The sequence below is a fragment of the Eumetopias jubatus genome, unplaced genomic scaffold (assembly GCF_037043125.1).
Source record: "Eumetopias jubatus isolate StellerSeaLion01/CBP00866 unplaced genomic scaffold, mEumJub1_p1.0 scaffold_10, whole genome shotgun sequence".
NCBI lineage: Eukaryota > Metazoa > Chordata > Mammalia > Carnivora > Otariidae > Eumetopias > Eumetopias jubatus.
The window spans coordinates 45,384,046-45,402,240 of record NW_028274816.1 but is presented as its reverse complement, the minus strand read 5'-3'; the positions used below and the strand labels follow the sequence as shown (position 1 = coordinate 45,402,240).

At 41.0% G+C, this 18,195-nt stretch overlaps 1 protein-coding gene across 3 annotated transcripts in view; it reads right to left on the bottom strand.

The window, feature by feature from the left end:
* ZNF507 (zinc finger protein 507) overlaps positions 1–18,195 on the bottom strand; it is a 40,315-nt gene that overhangs the window by 16,429 nt on the left and 5,691 nt on the right. For all 3 annotated transcript variants that reach the window (XM_028123687.2, XM_028123688.2, XM_088027561.1), the window contains 3 exons: positions 14,383–16,517; positions 12,843–12,960; positions 9,121–9,235 (listed from right to left, as the gene is read on the bottom strand). In XM_028123687.2, coding sequence (XP_027979488.2) covers positions 9,121–9,235; positions 12,843–12,960; positions 14,383–16,517 — 2,368 coding nt within the window. The remainder of the gene's footprint in view (positions 1–9,120; positions 9,236–12,842; positions 12,961–14,382; positions 16,518–18,195) is intronic.

Here is an 18,195-nt window from a genome sequence, read left to right as displayed (position 1 = left end):
ACTGACAATGAGTGGTAGGGCACGAGAGCTCCCCCTGATGAACCTGCAACTCCATTCTAGTGAAGCTTCCCTTTATTAATCTTCATAGTATAAATGCCACGAGTTGGAACATGAACAGGTGACCCTATACCAACCTGACCAAAATACATGTAGTATCTCAAAAAAGCATAAAAAATATGTTTTGAAACAGAGGGCTATCTATTTCTAACAGATCATTTCTAACCATGTTACCAGCAGACTATCAACGTTCCTATTTCCAGTTACCCCGTATATACTGAAGAAGAGAAAAAAAAAAAGAATAAAACCCAAAACAAAACCCTACTGACACAAGAATAGCAGCAGCACATTTACATGACATCACTTATCACAATTTTGTTTTGCTTTTTTAGTGGACCAGCCTGATGCTCTGATGATAATCCCATTTGGTACTTCAATTATTCAAATCTATTAAGGCAAAGTATACATGTGACATGAGGAAACAAGTGAGCACCCTAACAGATCAATTGCTGGTGTAGCCTCTGAGTAAGGCTGGACCAAAGCTTTGGAATACCAGAATGAACCCTATTTCTCTGTCAACCATTAAAGTCACATCCATATCTGTATGAAAAATGAGATTTCTTCCCAGTGCAAGAAAGCTATTTTGGCAACCAAAAGAAAGCCAATGGAGAAACCCATGATTCTGTTATTTCTAACAAGAAATATATATTTGGTCTTTGTCCCCATTCCTGGCACAGAGCTCCAAAACCCTTGGAATTTCCTAAGTGAGGAGAGTGATGACCGTGTTTTTTTTTTTAAAGTTGGACAATGTTTTGTGACTTATGATATTTCCTGTAACAATATTAGATGATCCTGACATTTTTATTATTATTTTTAAAGATTTTATTTACTTATTTGACAGAGAGAGATTGATCACAAGTAGGCAGACAGGCAGGCAGAGGGGAAAGGAGAAGCAGGCTCCCCGCCAAGCAGGGAGGGGCTTGATCCCAAGGCAGAGGCTTAACCGACTGAGCCCCCCAGGCAACCCACTGTGTCTTTTGTTATGTTAATGAGGCGACCTTCTGAACCTTTCCAGGTAACCTAAGGATGGGGGCTGGTTGCCAGAGGAACCAACCATGGGATTGGAAGGTTGGAGCTTTCAGTCTCTCCTGCCTGGGGAGGAGAAGGGCTGGAGATGGAACCAATCCTAACTGTATAATGAAGACTCTATAAAAACCCAAAAGGATGTTCTGAGAGCTTCTGGGTTGGTGACCATGTGAAAGTGCTGGGAGACTGGTACCCAGAGAGGGCATGAAAGTCCTGCCCCTCTGAGGCCTTGCCCTGTGAACCTCCTCATCTGGCTGCTCATCTGTATCCTATTTATAATATTCTTCAAAATAACTGGTAAATGTATGTAAACTGGTTTCCTGAGTTTTGTGAGCTGGTCTAGCAAACCTATGATTTATGGTCAGCTGGTTAGGAGCACAGGTGACAATGTGGAAGTGGGGACAGTCTTAACCCTTAAGCAGTGGGATCTGATGCTATCTCCAAGATTCAATTCGTAGGACCCCTCACCCAGTCAGTATCTGCTGAGAATTGAGTTAACTGCTTGGTGTAGAAAAAAATAAACATCATCGGGGCGCCTGGGTGGCTCAGTCGGTTAAGGGGCTGCCTTCGGCTCAGGTCATGATCCCAGGGTCCTGGGATCGAGCCCCGCATCGGGCTCCTTCCTCAGCGGGGAGCCTGCTTCTCCCTCTCCCTCTGCCTGCCACTCCACCTACTTGTGCTCTCTCTCTCTCTCTCTCTCTCTCTGTTAAATAAATAAATAAAAAATCTTAAAAAAAAAAAAAAGAATAAAACACACATAAGAAAACCCAATGCAAGACTGAGTTTTTCTATAGGCTTTCTTCTATTGCTCGTGGGTCAGTTACTTTAGTCCCAGAACCCCAAGAAAATAAGAATGTGGTTCAAACACCCTATTTCCCTGGCCTGGGATTATACTTGGACCTTACTCCAGGTCTGATTCAATTAGGAACAACTGCCTTGAGGGATTAGGTAGAAGAAAGCAGAACCTGGATGTTCTACAAGATTTGAAGTGACATGAGTAGGATTTGAATATGCATAAAAAGATTTTGATAAAAAAATTCTGCAGTAGGGTCTTACCACATTTGTTTCCTATGTTTTCAAAGGAATAAATAACTAAGGTTCAGAGAAGTGGCCAAATTTTGTGAAGAACCCAAGAAGTCTTTATGCCACTGTGAAAAACAAACTCTTTTGGTCCATCCCTTTAAAACAAAACGTATTGTTTTCCTTCCAATTAAATTATCTGCTGTTTTCTTAAAAGAAATTCAAGTTTTTTAAAGACTTGAGTTTTTCCCCAAGCCAAGAAAACTGACTAAAATTCAACATGCCTTCAGATTGAGAGACTGAAGTCTGTAACTGGTGGAAGTGGTCTGTGACTTCTAAGCGTAGGTCATAAAAGGTAATAATACAGCGCTCGCCTACATGTAATCTAAGCGCTTGTTCACTCTGGGGCACTAGCACGTGTAATCTAAGCGCTCGTTCACCCTGGGGCACTAGCACTTGTAATCTAAGTGCTCGTTCACCCTGGGGCACTAGCGCAGCGGGGATACCCTCGTGGAGAAATCGGACACGTGTTCCAGCTGAGAGCCCTGGCCGAGGCCCCAGCCAACAGCCAGCGTCAAGCACTGGACTGCTGAGGGAGCCTTCACATGGAGTCAACTCCAGCCTTTAGGTCTGCGCTGCTAAGGCCCCAGGCCTGATGGAACAGAGACAAGCCATTTCTACAGTGCTCCTCCTGAATCCCTGAGCTTAATAAAACCGCTGCTGTTTTATACCACTAAATTGGGGGTGGTTTGGCATGCAGTGGTGGTAGGCCTCACAGTTTTCTGGCATACCCGAGACTTGAGAGACCCGGGGAAAGTTTAATCTACCCAGTTCCTCTTTGCACATCTATGAAATTGGTAATATTTCTAAGTACTGGGCTATTATAAGGATTAAAAGTGAGCTGACAAAAATCAAGTGCTTGGCACACTGCCTGGCCCATGAAAAATGTTCTAAAAAAATGTTAACCATTATTATCATTTCTAATATTTTTATATTTGTAGAAAGACCAGGTTTTATTCAATGACTGACCACATAGAGTGGCAACCTTGTCATTCCAAAATACCATTCCCGTTGCTTAGAACTTTCTTGGATTTTTTTTTGTTGATATTTTTAGTTTTAGTGCCATATTAGAAAACTAGGCTCATTAATACAAAAATAAACAGTATTTTAGACCCAGCTGATGTACACCCCTGAAAATCAGAATCATTATTCTATGAGCACACATTTTCACAAAAACACTGACATCAATTTCAGAGTATAAAGACACAGAAGTCCTAACTACAAAGAAAAAGATTAATAAATTTGGCTACATTAAAGTTTGTCAAAAACATCACTGAGAGAGCAGAAAAACAAGCCATAGTTTAGAAGATATCAGCAAAACACATAACAAAGAACTTATATTCAGAACACAGAACTGCTGTAAATCAGTAAGAAAAAGGCAGACAACCCAATAAAGAAATAGACAATAGCACACAAAGGAAAAGATACTCAACCTCATAAATCATCAGGGAAATGCAAATTAGAACCACAACAACATACCTCTACACACCTACCAGAATGATCAAAATTAAAGACTAACAATGTGAAGTGTTGGTGAGAATATGAACTGGTATAGCCACTGTACATTTTGGATAATTGCTGAGAGTATCTACCAAAATGGAACATATATGCATGCCCTATTACCCAGATATTCTGCTCCTAGGCATAAACCCAATGAAAACGGCCTTGTTTTATATACACCGAGAACCACGTGAAACAATGTTCAGGGGCACCTGGGTGGCTCAGCTGGTTAAGCGTCTGCCTTCGGCTCAGGTCATGATCCCAGGGTCCTGGGATAGAGCCCCTCATCGGGCTCTTTGCTCAATGGGGAGCCTGCTTCTTCCTCTCCCTCTGCCCCTTGTCCCTGCTCATGCTCTATCTCAAATAAATCAAGAAAATCTTATATATATATAAAGAATGTTCAATAGGCATTATTTGCAATAAGGGGAAAATATGACAATAATCTAAATATCTATCACTAGTAGAATGAATGAATAAATTGCTAGTCTTACAATGGAATATCATATAGCAATGAAAAGGAATGCATTAGTACCACATTAAATTATATGCAGTGATGATGAGTTAAAAAAAGCCAGATATAAAAGAATGTGCACTGGGGCGCTGGGCTGGCTCAGGTGAAAGAATCCTTTTTTTTTAAGCTTTTATTTATTTTATTTATTTTCAGAGAGAGAGAGAGCGTACACAATGTGGGGAGCAGCAGAGGGAGAGGGAGAAACAGGCTCCCCGCTGAGTTTAGGAAGCCCGATGTGGGACTCGATCCCAGGACCCTGGGATCATGACCTGAGCTGAGGGCAGACGCTTAACCCTCTGAGCCACCCAGGTGCCCTCAGTCGAAAGAATCTTGAGGTTGTGAGTTCTAGCCCCATGTTGGGTGTAGAGCTTACTTAAATAAACTTAAAAAAAAAAAAAAGAATATATACTGTATGATTTCATTTCTATTAAGTTCAAAAAAGGGCAAAACTAATTTATGATGTTAAAAGTCAACTGAACACCTGGGTGGGTCTGTCAGTTAAAGCATCTGACTCTTGATTACCAGCTCAGGTCTTGATCTCAGGGTTGTGACCCAAGTGAAGATGGTTAGGGGGTAGAGGGTGAGGTAGCAGGGAAGGAGAAAAACAGTCAGTGCCTGGAAGGCCCCAAGGCCCCAAGAAGAGGGCACCACAGAGGACCTGGCAAGGGCTTATTTCTTGGTCTGAGTAGTTAAAAGGAGGAATTTAATTCGTGACCCATCCATCAAGCTGTACACTTACAGTTTATGTAATTTTTAGGATATATACTACCTTAAGTTATAAAGTATTAAAAATTTTAAAGAGAGAAAGACTTAAGAACCTTATCAATCAAATGCAATGTTTGGACCTTGTTTAGCTCCTGATTTGAACAAACGAACTTTGAAAGTGTATTTGAAACATTTAGGGAAATATTGGGTATTTTTGGCCTAGGTATTAAAACTGGACTCAAAAAATTCAACATACCTATCTGGGCAGCTCTTCTCCTTAAGGAGAAAAAGCACAGTAACACCACTATACATTTATTTTCAAAACACAATCAACTTATAGAACCAGAACCATTTCATAGATAAGAAAACTGAGGTATACAGATAACTATCAGTCAACACTTACTGAGAATCTAATACACGCCAGGTAGTGTACCGAGTACTTTAGTCCAAAGCCCATTCCGTCTTTGTCATGTTGCCCCTACCACCTCTCACCATGCCATGGTGTAGTTTCAAAACATAAAGACCAATACAAATGTGTTTATTTTTTTATTTTAAATTTTTTTGGGGGGGAAGGGCAGTGGGAGAGGAAGAATCTTAAGCAGGCTCCATGCCCAGTGCAGAGCCCGACGTGGGCTCGATCTCACAACCATGAGGTCATGACCCAAGTTGAAATCAAGAGTCAGATGCTCAACTGACTGAGCTACCCAGGTACCCCTCAAGTGTGTTTCTAAGGGAGAATGGCTCAATGTTAGACAGAAGGAAACTTGGTAACTTGAGGAAAATGTGTTGTCATCCCATCTTCCACCTCCAGCCAGTCAATCACAAAAGTGATACTGGGGGATGTAAACCAGGGGGAATTCTAGAACTGCAATATTAAACTAAACAGGATGATCTACTATTTGAAAATTCTGAATGGAGCCCTTTAACTGTGGGGTCAATGTTATAAACATCAGGTATGTGGTTTACACAGAAGTTCCTTAATGAAGCACTGAAAAACAAAGTTTGCTGCGTTTGGTAGGACTGGGGTGGAATGATGCCTTTTTCATCTTTCCCTGTCCTCACACACAGGAATGGCAAATAGCTCTCTCTATGACAAGGACAGAGTTTCTGAGATGACCTTACAAGCGCAGGAGCAGCAGAAAACCAGCCCCTTTGATGCACCAGGAAATATGCTGGTGTTTTTAATACATATGACCTCATTCAATCCTCACAAAGCTTTATGAGGTAGGCAGTATTCTCCCCAGTTTCATATGGGAAATAAGGCTAAGCCCGGAATAACACCCACAAGGTCACCCAGCTAGGCATAGGTGTGTGGCCCAGGCCTGAGGCTCTAAACTAAAGCAAGAGTGCTGCCCAAGACCCTGGGTTGCCTCTAAGGCCACACAGCATGAGGACCTCAGCTGTGACAGCACTGCTACCTGGGTGTAGCATCTCTCTGGTAAAAGAAATAAGCTATGCCTGCCTATCCAAAAACCAGATTACTGTTTGTTTCTGAAATGAGAGGTCAACAGCATTTCTGGGGGGAGGGGAGGTGATGTCACACAATGAAGCAGTGAGAGAGGAGGACAGAAATGGGGCCCAACGAGTACTAGAGGGCCACCACTGCCTGAGTGCTCAGTTTGTGCCGGTACGTCACACATGGTATGCAATCTAGTCCTCATGCCTGTCCTGTAGAGCAGGTGCCTTAATTATCCTCACTTTAGAAAAGATAGGACCAAGCACAGCAGGGTGAAACAGCTTCCCCAAGGTAATAAATGCCGTAAGTCAGAGAGCTCAGATGCGGTGCCAGGACTACCTGACCCTGGAACCAGGGCTCTTGACCAGTACTTGAAGCTGAACTGCCCAGATCACACAAATGGGTTCCGTGAAGGACTGGAATGGAAACATAAAAAGGAAAGGCAAGGGCAAAGAACGGTTATACATACTGCAGAAAATCTATGACGTAACAGGCACGTTAAAATACACATGCACCTGTTCTGCCCTTGTGCGAAGACTAGAAGTTGTGCAACAAGGCACTCTGACTCTGGAAGAAATTCATCATTGCTCCTGGTGAGCATGTTTCTTAACAAAAAGTAGGTAATCAGAGATGTGTAGGGCATGGATTCTGAGAAAAGAAGCCCAAACTCTGACCAGTGAATCAGGTGGCAAAACTGTATGAAGTATATATGCAATTAGCTACAAAGACTATGGTGATTACTTAGATTAAATTAGATCTCAAGAAGGTGATGCTAACTAGCTCAAGGCAAGCAGTATTGCCAAGGAAGAGAAAGTCCTAGAAGCATACCAGAATACAGTGTGTTAATTCACACTCTCATGTGGATTTAAAGTATTTAAAGAAGGTCAAAAAGAGTCACAAGATTTGACAGTTTGAAAATAAGACTTATGAGAAAATGCTGGGAGGGGGACATACGACATTTCTCCTAAGACATAAGCCCTCAGGCCAAACCCAGTGACAAAGTGTAGTGTGAGTAAACCTGGAAAGTAACACACGGAAGTCGCTCTGCTGTAAGAGGAAGAGGGTTCTCATTGTGCGTTGCCCACTGGTAGGAAAACCCTAGGACAACCACAACCAATCCTAGAAATCTGTGAATATTTTAAGAACATAAGAAAACATAAACTCTAGGACACCAAAAACTATCAAAATTCATCTTTAAGCTATAAGACTAATCCATTCAGGTTAGATGTGAAACTCTCCTTCACAAACCCAGAATCTTTCATAAACTTATCATAATTGTATACTTGAGAGTTCACCTATTTATTGTTTATCATAAACTTCATGAAAGAGGCATAATATCCTTTTTATCATGGTAAACTCTAAGAGCCTAACACAGCTCCTGGAACATAGTATTTGCTCAATAAATACTTCTCAATGACTCTGAATGAAGAGTCTAATTCTAGACCCCAAAAATGTTATTTTATTCTTGCCTGGATCACATGAATTTGGCCCGGTATGTCATTGCATTTAAAAATAAAGATACCCAAAATATAAAGGCAAAACTTTCTCCTCTTATCAGATGAACTAGTGTTCCCTGTTTCCATCATGTTCTTCTAAATACTTCCTAGTGTAAATCATAAGTGATACATGCTAAGTACCACCTATCACTCCTCAGCTGTAATTTCTGGCATGGAGTTATTATTAATAATGGTTAATGACCTTCACTGTATTCTGGGGAAAAAATCTTTCTTAGGGATCCTAGTTTTAAAAATGTCTGAAATAAAAACAAACACACCCAGGCAAGGCCAAACACCTTCCATAGAGCTATGAGACTTTGCAAATGAATATACTGCCTGAAGAGTGATTATAAATAAATAAGAGTGATTATAAATAAGTTTCCAAACTAAACAAATGTTATAAATTTAAAACCATACATATACAGACTACACTACAGCATCAAATAATAGCATTTTCAGGCATAGTCTGTCAAGTTTTCACTTAGCTACTAATACAAGGGAAAGTTTCCCACACTCACTTGTGTCATACCCATATAAAGACTGGGGAGGTAAGTTAAAAAGCGAAACAGGTTTTGATAAGCCATTAAAAAAGTTCATGTCCATGGCCTAGTGCAATTAGTCATGGTGACGGGCTCAGCTTTGAGCCGGAACCTGATATTCCGTCACGGCTGCAAGTGGAACAGATTGCTCTGTGACAGCTGGACAAACTTCTGCAAAAATGTTTGTACTTTTACTACATGAACATGCAGCTTATTCTCAAGAGCTGAAGTGTACTAAGAAATAATGATTTCTATCTTGATCACCTGAGAACGTCTTTATTTCCTGAAAATAAGTATTAGACTTGGCTTCTGTGAAAAATCAAGTAACGAAATTAAATTAAATGATAGCTTAATTTTCAAAAGGAGAGTCTTTCATGGGGAATTTCATTGCTTTTAAGTTTTTAAGCATCTTTTGTTGGAATATGGAGTAGTTAAACCACCAAATTACTGAATGTACTCTAAGCGCTGAAGATTACTCTAATTTATACCCACATGAAACCGAGAACATCAAACTGACAGATGTAGATATCTTCCTATATTTCAACTAGATGAAATATAGTTGTCCTAAGACTCAAGCTTAAAGTTCGTATTCCTGAACAAACTAAACAACACTCATGAAACCTGTAGCGAGTTTCTTTGCACCTAACTTGTGTTTAAACAAGTGCTATGAATCTTTCATTATTTCTATTTTTTTCTTTACTGTAAAATGTTCTAATACAAGCATTAAAACTCTAGGATCATCACACTTACCTGTATGGCTTGTCAGAGTTATGGATTCGTCTGTGGTTTCTGACACCAACGTATGTTGTACTTGTATAATCGCACACATCACATCTATACTGTTTCTGGACTGAAGACTTAGTCCCTAGACAAGGGATTGGAGAGCTTTAGCGACATACACTGATTAGATACAAATGATATTAATTTCCACTGTAAATGAATATTTTTAGCACATAGTATTAACATTTCAATCAAGGCTTTCTCATTTAATGAAGTTAACAAGTTTGAACATGGCTTTCCGGGTTCTCCTGCAACTGGACTATCAGCAGCTATAAACTGAACATCATCTGACCCGTAAACATAGATACATTGGGTTAGTTTCTGCATAACCTTGTACAAAATGCTAAAATATAATAAACTTGAAGCCAGCTGCCCTGCTGACTGTGTAGCAGCTGAATTAACCAGGGATCCACTGTTAATCTGAAAGGTGTTGATCTACAGACACTGGATACACTGTCTTAAGGAAACACTGATTTGCCAACAAGCTGGGATTTAATACTCTAACACAATATCACACAGTATGGCCTACAAAGACTACATAACAAACTCCAGATGAAAAGACTAAAGCTTTTTTATCCTGTGGGTTTCCTTTGTTTATAACTGAAAGTCAGCTGTCGGTGCAACAATGGAAGGAAAAACCACTGCAAATTATTCAGTGCTAAATAAGGTTGTATAATCACAACTAGCAAACTGGCAGGTGACAAGGACAAGTATGAGCACGAATGTGAATACGCGACTCTCTGAAATCCAGAATACGTGGATCCACTGGAAAAGAGGCCATGTTACCACCCTCACTCTGCGGCAACAGGGCTGGGTAATTTTAATCAGGGTAAGCCTGATTAAATACAAGCTGGATGCCTTGATCATGTAAAACTGTTCCTGAACACTCTCTTTACTCTTCTGTAAGCACAAAGTCCGCAGGCCATTCACAGCCTGACGGCTTTATATTCAGAAACAAAGCAAGCATGGCAAGCTGGAGAGTAAGGCAGAGCAGGAAGGAAGCTTAGGTAGAACACTAGCACACAGTGCAGAATCGTAAAATTGGTGGCACAGAAGAAACCCAGGCTGAAATTTTAACAAAGAAAATCCTTAAGTTAAATTTAAGCTTTCTAAAATTGAAATTTTCTTTTGCCTGTAACTACTTTTGCCAGGCAGAAAAAAATGTCCTAATTTCCTGGTGGAAGTCTACAACATTAATATATACGCTAATCACAATTATAATGTAAGTATTACTCTTAATTGGTAGGTTAAAAACTTGGACTTGATTATAAGGGCATTGTTCCAAATTCAGTTTTTTAAAAAACTCTGAAAGTGTGAAATACTGGATAATGGTTTTGTGTGAGAAATATTACAGATCAATGACAACTAATAAAAATGACAGATGGAAAAACTTAATATAGCACAGAATGAGAGCCCGTGCTACTTCAAGCAACCGTTTCCAACGGAAAGAATATTAGATTTAAAGTTCAAAACTCTGGGCTTTGTCCTTGCTCTTCCACCTAGTACCAGGGTGATCATGGGCAAAGCAATTTATCTTGTGAGGACTCAGTTTTCTGATCTACAAAGTGGAAATTCTAGAACCTTTCAGCATGGTTTACTTAGCGAGAACTCTCTATTCTTCCTTCACCGCAGTCTGCATGTTACCTGCATGTTTGTGTCAGATCTCTGACCTGTCCCTAGCTGTAGACTCCCCTGAGGGCAGAGATCTGTGTGTTTTGTTTATGCTGAATTTCCAGGGCTTCACGAATTGTATGTTTGCAATAAAGAACGATTTAATTAAATTTCATGAAGGAGCACCATATGAAAGTGCTTTGCCCATGGCTCTAATAGAGCACCCGTGCCATCGCCTGACATCCCTGTCAGTACAATTCTGTCTTCCTCCCCAGCTGCGGTCCTTACAGGCACCGATGCCTTCACTGGACTCCTGGCAGCTAGCTCAGGATGGGCACTCCATGCCTTTTGGCAGAACGAATGTCTGAAACACCATTACACTGGGTCTCAGAGTCAAAAACAGGTCCCAAGTTATCTGTGCCATCAGAGGCTGGGGACCACTGAGGCACACATCCCCCAACTTGTTCATTAACTTTATTAAATGGCTAAAGAAGTTTTAGTAAAACATGAATTTCTTTGACCTTATTTGTGAACTAAACACTTGTTTCTTGGCCCGACGACCAGATTTCCAAAGATCTAATAGTGAATAAAGTATCAGCGTAAGTATGCAGGAGGTTATCAGTCATCTGAAGTGTTACACTACTATGACAGAGAAAAGCAAAAGGAGCAAAGTGAGGGAAAAACATACATGGCAAAAGCAATTTAAAATCCATACATTTAACCCCAAGAAACAGAGCAGAATGTACAAAGAAAGGATGCTGTAAAATGGAACATGATGGACAGATGCTGTCGCCGTAAAGCTCAAACCGGTTACTTTAATTTTGAGCTGACATTTTAATCTTTTTTATTAAAATTGTGAGTTCTAATTTGTTAACCCATTTGGACAGTTTTATTAATTACTGCTTTTGAAGATGGTGCTAGAAAAGACATATTCCACCACTAGCATTAACCGCAGGTGGTGCCACTGAGTAGTATTTACTTTATTCCTTCATTAGGGATTTATGGCCCAATGACATCAAATGTTTTAATGTCTCCTTTAAAAGGGGATATGGAAACATAACGAATTAAAATAAAAGGAGGCATTTAGGGCTATTTTGTTAAAAGGAAACAAAACTGTTTTAGCTCAGCCATCTATTGCAGAAACAGATGCTATGTCATAAACTCCTTTTGTTTTGGATAGTTTTACAGGGATGACATCTGTTTGACAAGGGAATTTTGGTGCTACAGTGGTGTCAAAACCAGTTCTTTCAGAAACATTCTTGAATCAGTTATGCTTTCTGGGGTATAATTTAATGAAACATTATGGTAAAACATTTTACTCTGCAGTTGTTTCTAACTTTATTTCTTAGGAAATCTAAAAAGGAAAGTCACCCCAATATGTTTTATTTCCCACAAACACTATGTACCGCACTTGAGACACTTAAAGTATATCAATTTAAGAGAGCTGATGCAAGGAAGCACAGTTTATTACGCTTTATCCCTAATTCTCCGGATGTGGCATCCGCCTTTTCATGGAACTCTAATTAAATCTTTTGATTCTAATATTCCTATTAGCAGAAACTTGGGCGACTGGTACCTAACTAGTACATAAAAAGATCTTGTTTTTTTGTGTTTTTTTAAAATAATGCAGATGAAATCTGGTAGTCATACTTGGATAAGAATAAGATCACAGCAGGAAGCCTCACTTGAAGTTTGAGGTGGGGGCCTGTCATCTGCAAAAGCTGCTCTGTTCTCAGTGGGTCAACTGGTACTAAGAGAGGGGAGGGCTTGCTTTCCATGCTGTGGCTTCCCCGGCTTGCTCGTATGTCACCCAAGGGTTTATGCTGGACTTGGCTCTTACAGGATAGCATAAAATTTCAACCTACAGTCTACCCACTGTTGAAGCTGAGTACTTACTAATACAGTATAGCATTCAGTACCTCAGGATATCCTCAGGAACAGAGGTAAGATTCACTCCACAGTGTGAAAAGAGAGAATATATGCAGCTTTAGTCCTGAAATTAACCCACATGCCAACTAAGGGCTTTTTAAGAAAACTTCATATGCTGGTCATGCAGCCTGTACAAAACAAATGCACGATACCTTCTTGAACACATTTTCCATCAGCTGTATCACCGGCAATTCTCGATTCATTAGAAGTTGCTACTGACAAGGTATCTGGAAGACTATGCTGCTCTCTCTCATGGTTCCTCAGTTGACTCTAAAAAATTGAGAAATATTCACATGTAACCTTCAATAAATATACTTACACTGTTACTAAGAGACTGTAGAAGCAGTTAATTGCTTTCACGGCCTAGTACCTAGAACACATTACCAATATTTTAAAATCAATTGTGCTAAAAGATTACCTTATTTGACAGTTTATGAGAAGAAATACACCAGGGAAATCACAATCTCATCAAAAAGGTAGTCCTTTTCGCATTCTCTGAGAGGAATCCCTTGCTATCCCCTGCTTAGGAATGGCATGTGCATACTTACTTACATACCGGCCTGCCAGCGGAGGGAAGAGCAGGAAACTCAGAATAACCCAATACTTTCAAAAAATAAATCCAAACAGTAACTGCTGGACTCCTGCTAATTTTTGCCTTTCAGTATCAACTAAATGTGTAAGAGAGACCTAACTGGAACCGTTCCTCCACGGTATCTTCTTCCTCCACTCCCACCAATCAAGAATGCAGGAGCCAAAGAAACTTCTGGAACTGTTTGGTTTTGCTGTCTGTTTGGACGCACTGCTCGTCTAGTAGCCTGAGGCCACTTTAGAATTTCATGAGGGCAATCCAGGGAGGCAGTGAATCTCAGACTCCAAGGCTTTTTTATTCTTGATTACCTTTTTACTACCAGCTAGCCCCCAACTCTGGGAAATCTGAGAGAAAAAGTCTACATCCTAGTTACCCTCTTAGGACACTCCTCCCCCCCTCCCCCAAACAGTCAACTGGCACACTGGAGTAGAAAAGTTCAAAACTAATGATTCAACGAATCCAGTTTCCTTTACCAAAACAGTATCTCATGCTGGTTCTTGGTTTTAAGGTAGCATGTAAGATGAAAATCAGTCAAAATAATCCTTGAAAGTCCCTTAAACTGCCCATGAAACAACACGGGTCTCTATTTTCACTTTGCTGTCTTTCATTAAGTCCAACACAGGTTATTTTTCCTCCTGCAATGACACAGATTGCTATTGGCTGGTTGTGTCGCTGAAGTGAATGACCTATATTTTGGGGCTGTGGAAGATGAAAAAAAGCTATTTTTTTGCACTGATTACATTTGTGTAAATCAAATGTGTGTACGTCCCTCCACTGTACACTCCCTTGTAATTACCTTGCAATTTAAAATCAACACATTTTTTTAAAAAAGATATCCATGCTAAAACTAAAGCAGTAAACACAAAACTGTTGAGGAGGCGGTAGGCAGGGAAAACAATCCTACACCAGAAATTCTGATGACTCAGATTTCAGTCCCAATTTTAATACTGATTCAGTTGGGATCCCCTGGGCAAATTATCCAACTTTTCTGGGTCTCAGTTTCCTCATCTATAAAATGAGGTGGTTGGGCTCGCTCTACCGGGTTCCCTCCTGGCTCTAAAGATTCTCAGGTCCTCTGAGTGAGTTCATGAGCCGATGTTTACCTTATAATGAAAAGACTCTTCACACCGCTTGCACTGGTATATTCTTGTTTTACAGTGGTTGATCATGTGGTTCTCCAAATCTTTGCTGTTGTCAGCTATGTGCTCACAGATGGGACACTGATATGGCTGCCTCTGCCGATGGACTCTCAAGTGCTGCTTGATGTAGCCCTTGTTTCCACTGGCATAATGACAAAGGCGGCAACGGTAGGGCCGATCGGCATTGGGGATGTATTCCACCACACTGCTTCCTGACAAGCTCGTGTCACTGTTGGGTTGGCACTGGGCATTGTCCTGCAACTCTTTCAAAATGTCATCATCCGAAGCATTTTGGTCTGTCCTTTCCCTCAGCTTTTCAATGACAGTCAGTAAGGACATGCTGATGCCTGTCTTAACTTGCCCCTCTGACAAGTCCTGCCTACCCTCTGGGAGTGCTACCAACGTAGAGTTGCTTTGGTTAAAAGTAGTTAATCCATCTGCAGAGTTTTTAAGTGGTGACATCATTTTAGAATATGCTGCCAATGTACTATCTACTTGCCTTTGTCCGGTGTCTGGACCTAAAAGGTTTATGTTCCCGTAGTGCCCGAGGTTGGCCCTTGTCAGTTCTGCAGCTCTTATGGGCATCGTCACGAGGGCCTCTGCGGCTAATGAGTGTAGTCTGAGAGACTCAGAATTTGTTCTTCTTCGGCCTGGTGGGGCATTCTCATCAGCGGCCAGTCCTTTGTTCATTAACTCACTGTCTTTCTTCTCCGGGCTGCTCCAGCCTATGATCAGCCCCCCGATATCCACAGTACATTTATCAGCATGATAAACTTCATCTCTTCCCTCACACCCCATCTGGGATTCTGTTGGGCTCAGGTTTTTTCCCTCTTCGATTTCAGCATTCATGAGGAAATGTTTCTGTGAGAGAGTTTCTTCAGCACTTGGCAGACGCTCCACGATCACATTAACGTGACCTTTTTTATTTGGGCTGCTACTAATGATCTTCTGTGCAGATGAAAGCAGACTATCAGCAATCAGATTCTCCTCCACATCAGAAATCACCTCTAGCATTTCTTCCTCGTTAGGGTCAAGAGTAACTGACGGACCTAGATGAACTCCGCCTTCTGCACTCTGTTCTAAAGGAGATGAAGAGGATAATGTTTCTGAGCTGCAAATCTGCACTTGTACCGAAGGCCCATTGTGGATACTCAGTTCATTGTCTCCAATAGCAATGACTACTGCATCTAGCCCACCAGGTTCAGCAGCCACTGAGGAGTCCAGCAAGCCTAGGGGCTCGTTTTCGTTTTCAAAGATTGGGTAGGAGCAGTCAACCTCCCCGGCATGCTTCCAAGCGTGTGTTTTCAACATTCTCTGCTGGCCACAGGTGTAACTGCAGAACAAGCACCGGTACATGCCGTACTGCTCATACGCGTACCATTTCCGCCTACCCATCTCTGTCACGGGCGCATTCTGGGCAGCAGGAGTTTGCGGGTGGTCAGCACTCACGGCCGTATCAGAAGTGGTTTCATTATTTCTTTCTGTGGGTCTCTGAGACAAAGAGTTGGAGGGGTTTACACAATGTTGGGCTTTGGATTGAGTGCGACTGTTGGCATCGCTTTCGTGGTCATTTACCACATGAGCTTCAAGTTCCTCTTGGCTTTTAGATGTAATATGGCACTCTGAGCACATTAATATCACTTCATTCTGCTGACCATGCTGCTTGATATGATCTTTCAACACAGAGAACGATGATGACAGAAACTTGCAGAGGCTACACTGGTAAGACATAGCCTTCCCATCATTCTGGGCAAGAGAGCCAGGGGTAAAATGTATCTGTGACATCTCTGCCCTTCTAATCTCGGCAGCAGGTGACTGGGTTACTTTAGCTGGAATCTCACAAAGTTCCTGGGCTTCAAAAGAGTGCGCTGCAGCACTTGAACGTGAGCGTTTTTTCCCAATTAAAAGACATTTTTGGGACTTTTCATGTTCTACTATCTTGCTTAACTTCTGAATTACATGGATCAATGGATCTGTTTTAACTTTTCTTTGCTCATCAATTTCCAATGATGAACTGATGACCGTTTCAGCAGTCAATATAGCTTCCTGTTCTCCGATATCTGGCACCAACATGGCAACACTGCTGCTTTCTTCCATATCTAGAAAGGATAATACACAACAGAAAGAAATAACCAGGTTATAGGTATCCCAGGTATGTAATTACAGGAAATTGAAGCTAATCTTAAGAGTTTAAGCCAATCTCTGTATTCTCTAACCTGGGAGCTCCATTATCCGTACACCTGGCTATCCCCAACAGAGACTTAAATTGTTCACAACTTCTCTTTGGAGTGCCATCCCCTATATCAAGACTGATGATGATCTTTCCATCCACTTCTTTCTTTGGAAATGACTTTAACAATTTGCATCTCCTTTTTCTTCACTTTCTTTCCCCTAGACATCTAACTGGGCCCAATCAATATGCCCTCTCTTTTGCCCAATGCCAAAAAACAGGACTCCTATTCTTTGACTGAAGGAACACAGGCATTCCCAGGGGCATGTGGAACCACCTCAAGTTACTACAAAATACCACTCTGTAAAGCCAATACATGGTTGACACAACTCTTGGGAGACAACTTCTTATACCAAATATAATTATAGTTTTATTATTAAAATAATAAATTTTTTTTCTCCCCAAATCTTTGGAATTATGAAAACATAGTCGTGAACCTCTTGTAAAGGGCAGAGTGAATTTTGAGAAGTACTATGCAAACGAAACTACATAAAAGCAATGATCTAGTTCCTTCTTTTACTTCCTTCGATATTTCTTCCTGAAGATAAACCACAAACTATGCTGTGGTTTTTTCCTAGAGGCCATATTAGTGGTCAACTACTACTCATACACATGTATTTTTTTTTCCCCCCCGAAAGGGAAAGGGGCATCAGAGAAGGAAAACAACTGATATCCTAGTTGTGTTTCAGGTCTAAATATTCAAAGTCCTTAAAAGGGGTTCTCTGTAAGTTCTAGCAATGCATTACAGCCAAGGAAGTTACAAAACAAAAAATACTCACAATATCTTTCCGCCTAAATCTTGAATCCTCTATTTCCTGGCAGTACTTTCATTTCAAACATTTCCTTTGGCTCAAAATGAGATTAATTTGTTGACTTGGATCACATTTTTCAGTTTAGGCTTTTTTCCAGCAACAAGTTTTGTTTTTCCACATTTTAGGTGCATTCTGGAGTCTTACTCACAACATTCAATAAATGCCAGCAAAATTTTTAGTGGCACCAGCTATAGACCAAAGACCATACTATTCTTAAACTTCAGTTGCAGGCTCTGAATTCTTATTTTAGGAGGTGAATAATGGCTTCTCTCCTCCCAGGTGGCTGAATCAACATGGAAGGGCCCTTCAGCCCCTGCCAAGATCAAACCTAACTCCTGCTAGACCCTACCAGCACTCTGACCAGCTGCAGTGCCAGTCCTCCCATATCTACTCTTGGCAACAGTGATGGCTTTTCCTCTCTGATTTTCTGCTCTTTCTGGCACACAAACTTTCTATATCTAGGTCCACATCAGGCAAAAATGCAAACATTTTATTCTCGGTTTCTTTAGTACTACTTCTTCCCTCCTTCCCCCATATTCTGTCCAGTGTGATCAGCTTTCTTTTCTTTTCCATGTCCAACTGCACTCATGGCAAGGAATGCATTCTATAGCCATTACAACAGTGACTGTTACCCCAGCGCCCACAGACCACTGGCCCTTTAGCCACTCTCTCCCTTAAACAACCTGAGGGCATTACCTCTCAAAAGACTATGGAGTTCCTTTCCATCTTTGTCAA